The following is a 17055-nucleotide window of genomic DNA, read 5'->3' on the forward strand; positions in this document are numbered from 1 at the left end:
TCTGAAGATGTATGTTGAATAAATGCCCCAGGAGATCCAACTAGTGATAGACCTGGACCACACTTGCAGAAAAACTGATGGTAGATTAGTTGTGAATAATTTGTTTGCCACAGGCTGACTGGGTCACTTGCAAAAACTTGAGCATTCCTGGGTTTTGTCTATATTACACACGGTGCCTAGAGCCTTCTTCTAACATCCCATCCTTCTCTTCCACCTTAAAAAGCCCAAAGTACCAAATGGTTCTCCTTTTTTCTTTTTTTTCCCCTCTTGGCTATTATAAAAGAAATATAGCCACATTACAGAAAAAATAGGAAGAATCACCCATAACCCAAAGGCCTAACTATAATCACTATTAACATTTAAAAAACACATAACTGATTTACTCAGAGAATTTATTCTACAAAATAGTGCACTTATGATGCATAATGCACTTTGCCAGAAGCTAGAAATACGGAGATAGAGAACAAGGTCCCTGTCCTCAAGAAACTTAGTCTTGTGGGGAAAGAGAATCTAAGCAAAGTCTTTCAAAGAACAAAATTATAATCATAGCATAAACAATTTTGCCTACAGTATAAAATTAGAATGCTATAATGGACAGTTTTCCATGTGTCTACAAAGTCTATAACCATTATTTCATGGGTCATAAATATATCTTTATGTTGCAGGCATTCATTTATTTACTGGCTACTATAACCAGTACATTTTTTGTACACAGCTTTCCAAAGAGTTCACCTACCGCACCACTTAGGAACTGGATCTTAGAAAATATTTTGGGGGGGAAAACTGTGGCATCAAATATTTTTCATCACGGCTCTTGGTACATATCAAATAAGAGATTTTCTACCTAAATTTCTAAATTTTACATAATTGAATCTACAAGTCTCTATCACCTAATCTTAATACATCAAGAATGAATACTGTTCTAGATAAAGATTCATCCACACTAAGATAAATGGAATGTACCCATGAAAACATAAGGTTTGTTTCTTTATATACAATTACATTCCATTTTATTACACGAAAGGAATTGAGTCAGTTGATTTAATAATTTTTCAGCCCCCATCTCACATATTTCTTGAAAGCCTTAAAAGGAAGGAACTACAATGAATCTTCGTTTGGAACCCCTAAAGAAGAGCAGTTTTCAATAATGTTGATTAAATAGAGTGAATTTTGACTCAAAATCTAAGAAAATAATATTGATTTTCTATGGTGTTTACAAAACTCTTCCTTCTTTTTTTAATTAAGGAAAAAAGACTTTTTAAATAGGAATGCTTCCCCTTTTTCCTGGGGCCACCGGTCTCCCTTCCCTTCCATAAATACACTCTTGCCACCTCAGCAATCCTTCCAATATCCCACCACCTCCACCCTCCCTCATAAAGTATATGAGACTTTTTTTTTCATTTGTCTTTGTGTTTGTGTGTGTATGTGCCTGTGCACTTTAGGCTAATTTATTCTGCATAAACCACAAAGTTCAAAAAGTAGAGAGAACATCAGAACTGGAAAAAAGTCATAGTAGCCAGATGTACCTGCCATGAACTCCTTGTAAGTTTGATTAGAAAAACAAAAACAAAAACATTGGGAAAAGGAAAAAAGAAGATACCTAAGTATAAATCTGACTTTCAGCAAACTTTCAGGATACCTTCTGTGCGCGTGAAGCAATGCTAGGCTGGGGTATCCTTTAGCCATTTAATTTGCTTTTGATAAAATGTTAAGTGCCTTCGTATACTTCCTGGAGGGAAGAACGAGCCAATGTAGCTAACTGAGCACAGACAACATTTTCCGTCTTGTCTTGAAAAGCATGCCCTGAAAAAAAAAAAAAGAAACCCACACATGTGTTTATAATTTGAAGTCCAGATCAAGACACAGACCTGGAAGACTTAGACTCTGGGCTGGTGAATGGCACGTCTTCAAAGAGGGAAGTGTGTGTGTCATTTTTTAAAAAATTCCTATAGTATTGAAAATACACTCTGGCTGCACTTCACCAAAAGTATCTGACCTGGCTAGGCCGGCAGTCTGGTGAGGTTGTTATGACAATCTTTATTTTTCCTGTACTGTCTGAGAGAATACTGGGGCCCCAGGCCGGGGCCTCATTCCAACAAAGAACTCCCGTTAATGTGTGACAGGGGCCAGCACACCACGGTTCATGATCACCAAAAAGGCAAAAAAAAACACATGCCACTTTTTCTCAGTAAAAACATTTAAAAATACGGAGATATTTTAAGTTGCTATATGGTTTCAGAATGTGTGTGCCAAGAGGCGGGAATGCCGAGGACACTGTCACCACTTGCAGAGGAGAGAATGCTCTTCATTTACAACCCAAAGTGTGGCTGCCCCTGACAACGGAGTCCCTCTGCTAATGATCTGACGGACCCACACGGATGAGCTGAGTTGCAAGTGTGCTCTTCTTCCCCCTCTCACAGTGACTGCCTGAGGTTAAAGACTATTTTTTGGTACAACTCCAGCTCGTTTCACAACTTGTAAGCAAAAGTGCCTAAATGATAGAGGCTGTAGTAACCCTGGCTGGATTTTCTTGAGAGGGGAACGGAATAGCACAGCAAAGCCTTTTCCTCTGAGTACACAGGGCCAGAAAAGGAGGAAAAACTAGGCTACCAGCTAACAATAACAGTTTTAACAACACATTTCTCTGGGGCTTACTACACTAGGTACAAAGGCATGGACAACCTAAATACTCAAAACAACTTCATCAGGTAGATACTATCATTATCACCATTTTACAGATAAGGAAAATGAGATGTGGAGAGGCAAAATAACTAACCTACCTAATAGATGTCTAGCCCAAGAGAAACTCAGTTCTGACTCCAAGTTCTTCCCATAAACCACTGTACAGAACAGTTCCCACCCCCATGCCCACTTCACCATCAGCACCGTAACAAAGGACCCCATCTTCTCCAGGCCATTGTTCTACATATTATAACAGGGCCTATGAAAACAGTCTATTTTTTTCCCTGTTTGTTTCATTTTTATTCCTCTTATAAAAACTTTTAGTGGGTATTAATAGTACTTAATGCCAACAATCTACTTTAAACATATGAAATTCTAGCTGGTTTGTATTATTTAAAAAATCAGCTTTCACATGTACAGTAATGCTCCCCTTCACTGTGTTACTTATAAGTGAGGATTCTGAACACACTGTCAACCCCCCCAGGTTATAATAGATGATGTGACTTCCACAAAGTGGTAATCTGTCCCCTTCACTATCTAAAGTCTGTCAAGGTCTTCCTTTCTTCTTCCATTCACTGGCTATGTCTGAGGAATCAGACTTAAAGGTCACCAGGCTGCTCAGACAGAATCAAACTGAGTAAAACCTTACAGTCGACTTGATTGGCAAATACAAAAACTAAAATTTTAGTTAAAAACGACACCAGGCTGGAGATGGTTATTTAAGTTAAAGCAATTTTCTCCTTCAGAACCTATTTCATTCTGCTTAGGAGGTTGAAAATTCAGTGAGTCTACACACACAACAAATCTTCCAATCTGCAGAAAGAATCCTCCATTTTTACAAAGTCAGGCCCTCCAGCATGACTTTAAGTGATGGGTCTCTCCTCTTGCAATTTGATTTATGAGCCACATTTCAGGATATATCTAAAGCTCTTAGAAAAAGTTATCTACTGATAAGTGTCTTGGGGAGACAGGGATCTGAAACATTTCCACCAGAGGGTGCTATCCTCACTGGAAGTTATGAATAGTGTTCCTAATTTAACGTACTTTGCAATTTAACCAGCCCAAATCTTTTTTTCTTGAAAGTGTTTACAATAAACAATGAAATTGTCTTAAAATATAACATGCTATAGTAAATAAAATATAAAATAAAACTTTTTTCCACAAAGAGTAATGATAATGTGAAGAAAACTTATTTTAGCTTATTATGTACCAGGCACAGTTCTAAGCATTTTACAAACACAGAATCATATAATTTCCTCATGCTATTAATAATCGCCATTCTACATATATGGAAATTGAGGCACAATTAAGTAACTTAGCAGGGTCACCAAGCTAGTAACTACAGATCCTGAATTCAAATTCTGGTAGTCTAACTCGCAAGTCCATGCACCTAACCTACAGAAAAAATACAGAGCTCCAGTAAAAACAGATGTACTTCTGAACGTGTTTAATTACGTCACTGACTATATCACACCTCTAGAAATACATAAAATTAGCCTATAAAAGGCACCAATACTATCACCTGATAATTTCATTAACTGTAGTTTGACATCATTTTCATATGTACGTAAATATCTCCCATTGAAGGTGACATATCACTTAAGTTTGCTTATTTGTCAGCTACATTCCATTGAAAAGTATCAAAGTTCTAGATTTAAGGAGGAAGAGGAGGAGATGGATCTGTTCTTTTTATTTTTAAAGATTTATAACAAAGAATATAAATCATAGGCAGAGCTATAGCTTGAAATTAAATATTCAAAGTCATTTATTATTAGGACCATATTGTGACAGCCTAAATTATCTCCCGGTCTTTGGAACTTACTTGGCCTCCTGGTTGTATTTCCATCCTTGGGACACAGCTGTGATTCTCTGTTAGCTAGCAACACACTTTGCAGTGGGCATACACTCAAATATTTTTGCAAAAACCCCAGAATGTGTATCTTGAGAAATGTATTGCCCTGATTTATTAGAAATATGAAAAGTAAGGTATTTTATTCACCCACAGGTAAATTTGTATCAGAATGTTTAGATTATAACTTCTTTAGGTATACTTTACTAGTGCAATTGGGCTTTTAGTGTGTGTGTATGTGCACGCACAGACTCACATGTACCTTCAGTATCAAGTTTCAAGCATTCAAGTTTCTTTTAATTTAATTTGTCCACTTCTTACTTGTTGCACAGTTTTTAATAATTAAGGAGAGGGCACGAAACAGCATGACCAAGGATATTCACACATTGTACTCGCAACACACTGGTAACAACCTAAATATCCCTCAGATGGGAACTAGTTATAAAAATTAATTATAACACATCAATATCTTTGACTATTATTTAGTTTTTTTAAAAAATGAGGCAACTCTATATGTGTGGACATGGAAGTAAAAAAAGCAAAGTGCAACACAGGGGCCATAACATGTCAGCACTAGTGAGAATGAACTCACACACGCGCACTCAAATGGAAACATCTGGCTCCAGGAAACAAACTAAGGGGCCAAGGAAATGAGGATTGAAGGGGGACTAACTTTTAAACACCCCTTTGAAGTGTCTGAATTTTTTTTTTTAACCAGGTCCATGAAAGATCTTGTCCAATTACGATTGATTATAAAATTAAAATTAAAACACTAATAATCAGTTTTTAGAATTTTTAATGAAAATGAAATGGTAAAGAACCATAAAACTAGTCTAATGCCACCTAATTTAGGGTTTCTTTACTATACTGCCGTCTGCTTTCTGCATGAGCTTTTATATATTTGGGACAAATGACTCATGAGAAGCTTTGGTTTACCACTGTGATTTTTCCTTGATCTGCGCTTGAGATAAGGAACACAACAGAGGTTACTCCAAGTCATTCACTTTTTGGTTGTTTTGTATGTCTACAAGCTTTAAAACAGCAGGTTCAGACCTCCTAGAAGAACAGACACTTGAAGCTGACTCAGGTCTATTTGAGTTCATACTCACTTTGGCTAAGCCACAGTATGAGGGACGGGTATCCAGGAATAACGCTTCCGTTTTTATCCTGTTCATTCCTGAAAATCCAACAGGAGATTCTTTTCACTCCCTAAAATTAACTATTCCATATATAAAGTAGCATCTGAATATCTGGTCTTAAATGGAAATGCTATCTGAAAACAGCACAATCTTTTATAAAACTTTAAAATCAGTCCTCATTTATTTTCAGCCCTTAGGGGAAGGAAGGGATGGCTACCAAAAAAGCTGGCTGGTTCTGTTGCCTCAGTGTGTATCTCACTTCTGATTATCTCCAGTGGGCTCAATTTTCATTCTTTTGAAATAAAGGCAATTAGCAGAAATATTCTCAAGTCTAAAATCACACTTACTTTTGGCAACTGGCTGTTACAGGGATGGAACCCTGGACCTTAGTGTCATGAGCACCACGCTCTAACAAGCTGAGCTAACAGGCCAGCCCTAAAATCACACTTAAACATTGTAAATGAAGTGAAAAGTGCAGATTATGTATAGTTAACTGCATTTGAAAACTGGACCAATATGTACAATCAATTATGTTGAAATAAATAAATGAATGAATGAATAAACAAATAAAATAGAATAGAATAGAATAGAATGTCGGCACAAAAAAAAAGAGGAAAGAAAATTGGACTAACCTTGATTCAAACTCCAGTTCTGCTATCCACAAGCAGTGTGACTTGGGAAAATTTTCCTCATCTATACACTGAGAATTCTGTTGCTTTTTGTAGGGTTTTTGGGAGGATTTAATGAGATAAGCCATGAAAGCACCTAGGTTGCTGACAGACACAGATTATGCAGCAATTATTTTTGAAAAAAAAGGGGAAGAAAAAAGATTGGAAGTCAGAATTGTAAGTTTAGGTAGTTGTCAGGGAGTAAATTCACAGAAAAGAAGTACCGACCCTACATGCCTTTGTGCAGATGAAGGCAGGAGGCCTAAAGTGATTTTCCAAAGAACTCCAATTAAGGCAGTAGGAGGGGGTGCCAGAACTGCAGCGTAAAGCTAAGGTGGCAGTGTCGTGAACTGGGTGGCAAAGAGGCCAAGAAAGAAGGGAGAGGTGGTACGAGGGCAAGGTAGCCAGGAGGGAGGGAAAAGGCCCTATGTGGGTGCACGTAGAGTCACAGAGACAAGCAGAGCTGCTTTTGAGCCCCAGGGCCCCATGGTTGGACACTTGTTTCTTCAGCTCCGAGTCAGAGCCTGGGGCTTACCGAGATTTGGCTGGGACACTGCCATGGCCCTCTGAGGCACTGATGTGGAAGTGACGGCAGGGTGGAGGTTCATGTGATTCAGGGGCTGATTCATCGCCTTCCTAGGGTCTTGCCATGTGGTGATTTTTTCTATGTGACTAAAAGAAGGAAAACAATTATCTTTTTAATTGTCAACATCATTACCATTATGACTGTCATCAATAAAAGCACAACAGTTAAGTGATGCTGGCTCTTCCCTCCGCATCTTACAGTGGCTTCCAAGGACACTCTTGCCCATTCATCCCTTTAACCCAGCTGGGCCACCCTCGGGACTTCGCACAGGGCTCTCTGAACACAAGCCATGACATAGTGGTCCAGCCTGCCCCTGCACGCAGCGAGCCCCAGCAACCTCCCATCAGCCACCGAGCCTGCTCCCCAGCACCTCAGTGCTTCTCACTGTCCAATCACTGCAGTGCAGTGTGAGCTTGTCCCTGGAGGAAGACATGCCAGCACCCACACTCTCCCTGCTCCTAGATTAGGCATAATGAGAATCCCTCTGCCTGTCCTCAGCCAAAGGTGGGCCCACGGGACCAGCCTCTTAACACAGCATTACTGAGCTCATACAAAGCATGAGGCACACAAGGTCCACAAAGGCTACACACAAACCCTCACACAGGTGACCGTCCACCAAGCAAGGTAACAACCACACGGCTGCAGAACAGCAAAGAGGGAAATAAGTGCAGGAAGGTAACCGAATACCAGATTATGGAGAAACAAGATATTGAGGCATGAAGGTTTCCGAAGCAGAAGACATGATTAGACTTTTGATCATATACAACTTACAATATTTGTTATTACGACTTAATCTCAGAGAAACTAACTCAACATGAGCTTCTGCCCAGGGTTTCCAATACGTCCTTAGAACACTGGTCAGAGCCTTCGTCCAGCTTTGCCTATTGCCTCCCAAACATCATCACAAGTCACTCCTGGTGTCTTACAGACTCTATCCCGCTCCATCGAGCTCAGCCTTCGTGCGAGTTTAATATATACACGAGGTAACTTCAAAAAGTTCATGGAAAGATTCATATTATCTTTTAATTCTATTTTTCCACAAACTTTTTTAAGTACCCTTGTACAGTAAATGTTTTAAAGATGAGCAGACCCCTCCTCCTTACCTTGTTTTATGAACAGTATCAGAGCTCTTTCTATATCCATCAAAGTCAACAAACTTTGTTAGAAGAAACTTAATGTCAGCCCTGTGTTCTGGGCTTTGCCTCCATCACGTCAAGCCCCAACCACTGTTGACCCTTCCTTAGACACATAAGGAAAGGTGCATGATTGTTTGGTTAAACACACCTTAATTTCAAATGACAATGACCTCCCCTGCATCTTTACTGATTCAAAATAATCTTTACTACTATCACTCAGTTTAATCTTCCTTGCACTGAAGTTGTATTTGTCTTGTTTTCTTTTGCGACTGTTTCCTCACATTTAAATGCTGCCACTGCTAAAATTCTTACTTAGATTTCTTCATCCAAGACTTGAAGATATTGCCATGGGGAACTCATCCATTGACTTTAGTGAAAACCTGGATGTTTTCCTAAGATCTTTAAATGAATGTGATTTTAAAAAAAAAGTTGGCCTTGGAAAAGAAAGCAGAGTTAAGTTTAACTGCTGAGTTTCAACACTGTGAAAGAAAGTGAGCTGAGATGCTGGGTACCATTCAAGCTTTATTTTAGAAAGAAATCTGCCAGGCTGTGCTCAAAGTGGCGGGCAGCCCAGGGCTGCCCTGAAAAGGGTACAGCACCAGGTGTGGGGGTGGTAGAGCTTATATAGTGAGCCAAGGGCTGGCTGATACCATCAAGGAGGGTCATTATGCTAATGTGGATCTGGGTGGAGAACTGCATCCTTGTGGACGCAAAAGGGGTTTCTGTTTAAGTCAGGAGGCTTCTCATAAAGGGAAGGGGGGAGGGTAGGGGAGGAGGTGGGCGGTGCCACTTTGTACTTGGGCTTGTCTAAAGTGGCGCTGGTTATGTTGCAGATCTACTACACTGTAAGTACCATGAGCAGTCTTCAATAAAATAGCCAAAAATTAACTGCGACGAACAAAAATAAAAGAACCAAGAATATCTTGTTAAAAAAAAAAAAAAACATAAAAATAGACGGGGAAAGACTGATGTAGAGAAGAGAATCATTTCCCTAAGCATAACCAAATGAAAAAGAAAGACAATGGTCTTAAGTTACACCTTCAGTTTAACAACTGCAATTCTGTTTAAAAGTTTCCATAAAATCCTTTTGTCAACTTTTAGGCATGCGGAAACTCACAGACAGCTCCAGGGTATTTGTCACAGGCCTTCATAGTAAGTAACCAATTGATGAGGACGTCAAAGTTAAGTCAACTCCCTTTAGCAAAGTAATTAGAGCTAGGAAACCCTTTGATTATTCCCTCAGAACCCATCCTATTAAAAAATGTTTTCCAAGGTAGGCATGTCCTACATAAATACTTTCCACTCTGGGGTACCAGAAGAATCCTCTCTTTCATGAACTTTCTTAGACTCTTGACACCTTGGATGCTGACACTGTGCTAGAACCACCAATCAGTGCAGGCCCCAGTGATATGCAGAAATATACACCACAGGGCAGAAGACACATAAGGGCACTGCTGTGGTCAGAAACTCAGCTACCAGTGGGAGAATAATTCAGGAGCCAGAATGATGCACTCCCAACTGCTGGCCGCCCCCACTCTCCCCTCCATCCTGAAAAAGTGAGCTGTGGCTCCTGAACATGGTGACAGCAGGAACATCCACTACAGAAAGTTCCACATCGAGCACATGAGCCCAGTTTGCCTAAGGAATGCTGTAGTGGCTTGCCAGCCTCCATGCCCTGGGTCAGAGTGGGTGGACACTCCTGTCCTCATCCTGACAGGTCTGACCCCAAAGATGTACACCTCCCCCCATGGCTTGAAGTCCCAGAATTCCCACAGTGATGTGGGAGCCTCCACAGCCCACCCTTCAAACTCCACACCCAGCCAACACATTTAAGGAGTTTTGTTCCCAGCAGATTTGTTAATTAAAAGTGTCACTCACTGTATTCCTCAAAGACTCAAGTACAAGAGAAGCCTTTTTTAAGTGAGCAGTTCTCCTTGCTGTGAAACAAGAGAGCCACTCGAATTCCCAGCTCTGCAGACCAGTCGAGGACATGAGCTTAGCTCTAAGGCTCAGCTTATAGACGCGAGTGGCTCTCAGTCTGAATGCAAAAAGCAAGGGAAAGTGTATTGCTCACAGGAGGTGCTCAATACAGCACTGAGGATTGGATTTGAAAACTAAATTCTCCTAGTGTTCAAATCATTTGGGGCCTCAGGCCCCAGCTCCTCCCCCACTCCTTCCCAAACCCAGGATGTGCCATTCACTCCTTCATTCTGCTGTCTCATCTCTGCTCCCTCTCTCAAAGTTACTGAGTCATTTCCTTTCTCCTATTTCTCTGTGTCCTTGCTGTTTGCCAGGACCCACAATTTAGCTAGATTAATCCTTACTTCCCTACAACTCCCACCTCCTTCCCAGCTCACTCTCCTGCTGAATCTACTTACAGAAAAAGTCTCTCTGCTATTTTAAAAGTGTAATTTCCCTTTGAAATCAATATACACACACACACATATATTCTGTCTACAGTATTCTATAAATACATACTCTGTACAGTTTTCATACTTGACAATGGAACAAAAATAGGAAAAAAAGATACCAAACTATTTATGTTGATATATGCAAGTAATAGGCTCACTGTTAATCTTTTTTCTTATCTAAACTCTGTGCTTTACATGTTTTTAGCAGTGACTGTGTACTGTTTTTATAACCAGTAAAAACAAAAATACTCATGAAGGTACGAAGAGACAAAAAGGAAAACTGACACATGGATATGTAAGTCATAGGGGCCTAAAGTTATTGAAGATAAACTACAGAGTTGGCTCATATCTGTGTGGTCCAAGTAAGAAGAGAAATGGAATCAATTACCTGGCCCATTATTTAGATGTAGGGGGAACCTATAGATTAAAAGGAACTTGAGAGACAGCTGACACAGCAACCAGGGCAACAAGCAAAACTTGTTTGGATCCTGAAGTAAACGAATCAATTGTAAGAAAGAAAGAGGAAGGAGGAGAAAATTGGAGAAACTTAAACATGTTTAATGTTTGATTCTACTAAGGAATTATTATATTTTTTTAATGTGATTATATACTGTAGTTATGTCTTTTTTAAAAGAGTGCTTATCTTTTAGAGACATACTGAAATATATTCAGATGAATGCTGTGATACTGGGGTTTACTCAAAATAATCCAGGGGGAAGAAGAAAGTGGGTGGGTGTACAAATAAGACTGGCCATGAGGTGTTGATTGCTGTAGCTGGACTTATTGTATAGGCATTAAATTTTTCACAGTAAAAAGTTTTAAAAGATTAAAAAATAGAAAATAAAATAAAATAGATAAATAAAAAGAAAAAATACCAGTTCCTAAGGGGAAGAAAAACTTTTCTTGACACCAAAAATTTTTTTTTCCTAGATTAAAAAAAAATCCCCCACAAGTCCTTCATATGCAGGCCTCAGGTGGTGTATGGTGGAAAATGCACCCATGACAAATAGAACGGGAGTGGGCTTTGCCCATGCCTTTGACAGCCCACAATAGCTACCCACTTCCCCACCAGCCTCCATGTCCTACACTCCCAGAAAGATCAAACCGAAGCCTCGCTTCCAAACACCGGATGAGAGTCTCTGCTAGAGAACCTGCCTGAGTTCAGCTCCCGGGACCTGGAGTCTGCCACAGGGCAAGAGAGGTCAGCACTTCTCTGAGAAGTTATCTAGCTGGAAACGGTAGCTTATGGGAAACCGTGTTGTGTGAAATCAATTTTTCCTTATGGATTAATATTTCCTTCAATTAAGACACAACTTTAGAAAGTTGTTTTATTACTAGGTAAATTCTGTGCGTAAGGTTAAAATGTCACTGAAATCAGCAGGTGCAGCACCCCCGCACCCCCAGTAACCCTCCCTGGAGCCTTGTTAATTTTGCTCCTGTTTCCCTCTCTAGCCACTGCTACCCGCTTCTTTAGCCTTGATGAGTGCGATGGTCTCTGGGCTTCCCTTTGTCCAGTCTTTCTGTCTTTCCTCCCTCCCTCCTTCTCTTCCCCTCTTCTCTCTATCTGACACTCCACTCAATTCCAGACTCATATCCCAAGGGCATCTGGGATCCAAGTCACCCCCGGGTCCTTGGTCCCTGTTGCCTACTAAATAAAATTATTACTCACATAGGCATCTCCCAGACACTGGCCAGACCCCCATGGGCTCTGCAAAGACCATGGTCTCAGAGTCACATTTACCTGGGTACCTGGGTTTTAATACTAGCTCTGACCCTCTGTGACCAAACTGAACAAGTCATTTAACCCTTCTTAGTCTCAGCACCCATATCCATGAGACAACTGTAAAAAACTAACAAACACATCAGGTCCTCATTGTGAGGGTAAAACAGGTCTGTTCTGGGGATCTTATGATGACCGAAGTCACGTACAGATTTCATGACCAGTTCATGGGGCTTCCCAAGCTAACTTATTCAGCAATGACTGCATGGAAGGCAGCTCGAGCCTCAAGCCCAGGGCTGGCAACATTGGGTTCAAGTTTAATCAAGCTTATGAATTGTTATGCACGATGCATGATGTACTGGGTAGGTATACAAACGAAAAGCATTTTGCAAATATAAAACCCTGACTAGCAGCAGAATCATGAAAAGATAAAATCTTTTCTGTAAAAATAGAATCCACCAGCTTCTTACCGCCCAGGAAAAGGCCTGGTGTTTTTGGATGAATTTATCCCCACCCCCACCTCTAGTTCTTGACCTATTACACTAACTTTATGGAAGGAAGCCACACAACAAAGACCTTCTGAAATAGAGAAGGCCTATGTAACACATTTTGTATTCCTGGAAGCATACAAAGATGTAAAAATAGGAATGATTACAAGAGCTTCATTTTGAAAGAATTTAGAATTCTTTGCCGCATGCTGCTTATTTCTATGGGCAAAAATTTTGTCTTCAGATATGATTGTTTTGTCTTTTTACTGCCCCTCCTCTCTACTCCCACTTCTTTCATATACTAGAGTTTCACGTTAAGGTCAGACATCAAGGCTCCCCAACAACAACAGAGCTGCCAGGACAGGACTTGGAAGCAGCCTCCAACCGGCCTCTTCTTTTTGGCCACAACCTAGCCAGGCAGTTAAAGAGACACACACTTAAAGGCAGCCTGGAGTAGTAAAACCAAGGCAGACTGGTTCAAACCTCAATTACACTCAAGGCTATCTGTCTTCATCCCCTTGATGAAATTCTTCTTTAACCTCTTCCTTTACTCCCTCTTATTTACTGGGTGGTCATATTTCTCTTCCAATGGAATATAAGCTCTTCTGATGACAGAAATGATCCTGTGGAGCAGAGAAAAGTGTCCTGCACATAGTAGGCATTTGAAAAATAATGCCTGCAACCCTGATGATATTTACAAGCCCAATTTAGGGTATAAGTAAACTGTCTTATTTTAGAAAATCAGATTTTAAAAACTTTGATTCACGAGGCCTATTCATCACCCACTTAATGTTATAACAAATGTATGCACAGAAGGTAATTTGCTTAAAAACTATTAAACAAAATAGCTTTGCAACTTGCTTTTTTGTGAACCAGTCCAATTAGGCCCACCAGTGTTAAAAATGGAAATTGAAGCAGATTTGGATGAGGTTGGTAAATTCCCAGATAGGGTTTGCCAAGTAAATTTGATCCATTGTCAGCAGACAACAAATGCTATGCCAATTTTTAATCCCATACCAGATGGCAAGAAGACTTGCCCAAGACTTACATTAAGGTTTTGAAATTTTCCCCCATTAAGTTAGAATACAAATATGCAAAAGCTGATTTACTTTTTTTGTTGTATTTCAGGGATAAACGCTACCAATATTTCAATCACCTTAAACATGCTAGTAGTGTGTCGTTATTTACATTTCAAGACCTAGGAAATGACATCATATCGAATTTCAAGAGCTAGGAAATGACATCATATCTTACTCATGGTCTTGCATTTCTTTGAGTGGTACCTTTTGTTTTGTTTTTGCCAATGGTTCTCAGCTCTTCCAACTGATACCAGACATGTGTCTTAACCACAAGGGCAAACACAGCTGGCAAGCACACTTATGAATTCTCCCATACTCAAATGCACTCTTTCTCCAGGTAGTTCCTCTGTTGTCACCTAAAACCAGAATGCAATGGGAGCTGATCACAGTGGGAGCCACCACTGCTGAGGATGCTCAGCTCATGGTCCATATCTAAAATGGCCACCAACCTGATTGTATTCATAACATTAGATTAGTAGCCATCCATCTCCTCTGCTTAACCCTAATCAATCCATTTGGATAATAGGGAGTTGGCTTCTGAACTTCAATACATTGACAATCAGAAATTAAGTACTGACTCTTCACATGGCTGAATAAATAGCTTTTGTTTTCTTGTATTTCTAAAGCAATCAACCTCTTTTCCAAGTTATTCTTCCTACTGCCACCCCAACTGATGATTCTTTGTCCCAAAGCAGCTTTCATAACACTGTGATTGGCTACGGTTCTTCTTCCATTCTGCCCAATTCCTACATAGCACCATCTCCTTCTACTCTAATACATTAAAATAAAAGATACAAAGAAGTAAAAGTCAGGCTGCAAATGTACATAGCTGACACATCCATTAGCAAAACATCCAGAGTCTAAAGCCCAAAGCTATAAAAACTGACTATTATGCCATACAATAAAGGTTCACATTAACAGAAATGTGTTGGATGAGAAAGCTCATCCTTCTTTGAAACCACAAAGAATTTACAGTCAAAAGGTTCCAGTCGGATTTTCACTTAGGCTGCTTATCAAACAGCTATAGTCTATGACACAGGAATAATAACTCATATATAAATAGGGGTTTTTTTAAAGGATTCTCTAATAAAAGATGATACAAGACCAGAAGCATTATTTTGGTGCATGCTTCCGGTCTCTACCATTCACTTGCCAATTCAAAAAATTTCAGAGTTCTCTGGAATTCCGAATGAATGAAAGGGATTGTATTTTTAACTACCAGGCTCTAATCCTCGACTTCCACCACAGCCTTGCCAAGAAGCCTCCACTTGTCTAAATTAGCAGCAGTAGTAGCAGCAGCAGCATGAAAAGGTCTACTAGTACTTCCGCTGTGGCCAGCTGTGGTGATCTATCTACCTCAGATCCTTTCCACTGAGCACCACTGACTTTTCTGCAGACTCATTCCATCCGAACTTACTTAGGGCAGCAGCTGAGTCCAGCAGAGCTGCTGTCAGCCCCAAAAAGCAGTATGAGCTGACTTGGGGCTGTAATATCCGTGATTCCTGCATGGGTTTGTTTACCAGAGTTTTGTCCCTGGAGTGGGAAAGAAAGGGACTAAGAATGTGCCACTTCTCGGAGAAAATCACTTCGGGAAGCCAGTGACGCATCAACACAGCCACACAGAGAAACTCACGAACCCCGTTACTGAGAGTAAGCAGTCCAGCCAGTGTTAGAGAAATCCGGTCACTCACTCAAGATAACCAACGTCACCCAACACTAGCAAACCTGACTTCACTTCTGCAAACTGAGCCAAATTCTTGCTAACTTCATTTTTCCTATTCCCTGAAAAAATAAGAAAAGAAAGAAAAGGACTGGGAGTTTTTGTTTGCTCCTTTGATTTAGGCCAAGAGCTCTATTGAAGAACTTTGGCTGCACCACAAACAATTTTAGTATCAACACCCAGCATTTTTTCTCTCTTCTCTTGTCGGGATCAATAATGCTATTAAAATATTTATAAGTCACCTTAGGTTTCTTGTGTTTAAACTGAACAACAATGTAAGAGTTTATTTCACTATATTTTATTATTACCAGATGTCAAGTATAAAATATGTATGTGGTAGAGTCTATATTCCACTTTTCCCCTTTCTCACAAACAAAATCATGGGATGGGAAAGAGAAGTGGAGAAAAGATGAGGCTCTTTATGAATGGTGAATTCTAGAATTATCAGTGGAATGCATTCATCCATTTATTCATTTGACAAGCATTTACAGTAGGGTTACATCTTCAATAAAGATTCAGTTCCAAAAGCAGTTTCGGCAAATGTGGAGTATGGTGAAAATTACCACCAAAAATCCTTTAAATGTACATCTACTAAGCTTTGTGTATATTATATTACCTTTCAGTAAGTCCAATGCAGCCAGTTCCTTCCAGGATTAGGAGATGGTGCTGCTCCATGGCTGAGCTCCAGATGAAGCAATACTGTACCCAAATACATATGTTGGGATTTGCTAGGCATGTTGTGTTGAATTCATGCCACTTGAATAAGCATATGGTGCTGAGTGCCTGGGATATCTAGGCCCTCAAGGAGCTGGCAATCAAATGGGTGGGAGGTGGTGGCAGTACACTAAGGAGTCGAGGTTAAAGCACAACCCTATTGTTTTTGTTATTATAAATGGTCCTGATATTCTGACTCAATAGCTGCATGTTAGATACATTCCCCAAATCAGCTGCATCTGCCATCTGGGAAGCAGCTTGAATCTAGCAATCAATTTCAAAAAGAAGTTTGTTTTTAAGACACAGAGCCATTCTAAATACTAAAATACTCTGAAAATTGTTTTTCCAGGCTCTCTGTGCCTGACATATGTTTTCAACACATTGTTTTTCCAGTTGTTCTTAAATGGGATGCTGACCCACCGCTTGCCTGCTCCTAAGCCACTCCAAACGTAAAGTGTCCCAAAGCAAAAACTGCGGCTGCCCTCGTTGACGTTCTTTCCAATGGGGCCAAATGAATTAAATGTCACTTGGCCAAAAAAAAGAGGGCAAATCCTCTTTAAAACCCCAAATTCTTCGAGTTAGTCTAGCTTCTCCTCTATTCACATGAAGACATTTGATTCCTTTTTGTTGTTATGGTTTTTAATTCCAGGAAGAGGATGAGCCATCCCAAGCTCTGGTTGTCACAGCCACTTTCTTTCTGTACATGTTTGAAAAGCACGACACATTTGAATTAGAAAAAAGGATGGCATGAAACCCACAGTCTGAAGAGAGACTGGAGGTGCTTTTCACAGTCAGGGTCCCATTTTGCAAAAAATTGATTCTGAGAATCAAAGATGAAAACTGAGGCCACTGGGTTTTGGAGG

General features: G+C 40.1%; 1 protein-coding gene across 1 annotated transcript in view; it reads right to left on the reverse strand.

Annotated features, from left to right (window-relative positions):
* WWTR1 (WW domain containing transcription regulator 1) overlaps positions 1–17055 on the reverse strand; it is a 116869-nt gene that overhangs the window by 39916 nt on the left and 59898 nt on the right. Inside the window, exon 3 of the mRNA XM_063108603.1 lies at positions 6874–7010. Coding sequence (XP_062964673.1) covers positions 6874–7010 — 137 coding nt within the window. The remainder of the gene's footprint in view (positions 1–6873; positions 7011–17055) is intronic.

The sequence above is a fragment of the Cynocephalus volans genome, chromosome 1 (assembly GCF_027409185.1).
Source record: "Cynocephalus volans isolate mCynVol1 chromosome 1, mCynVol1.pri, whole genome shotgun sequence".
NCBI classification, from domain to species: Eukaryota; Metazoa; Chordata; class Mammalia; order Dermoptera; family Cynocephalidae; genus Cynocephalus; species Cynocephalus volans.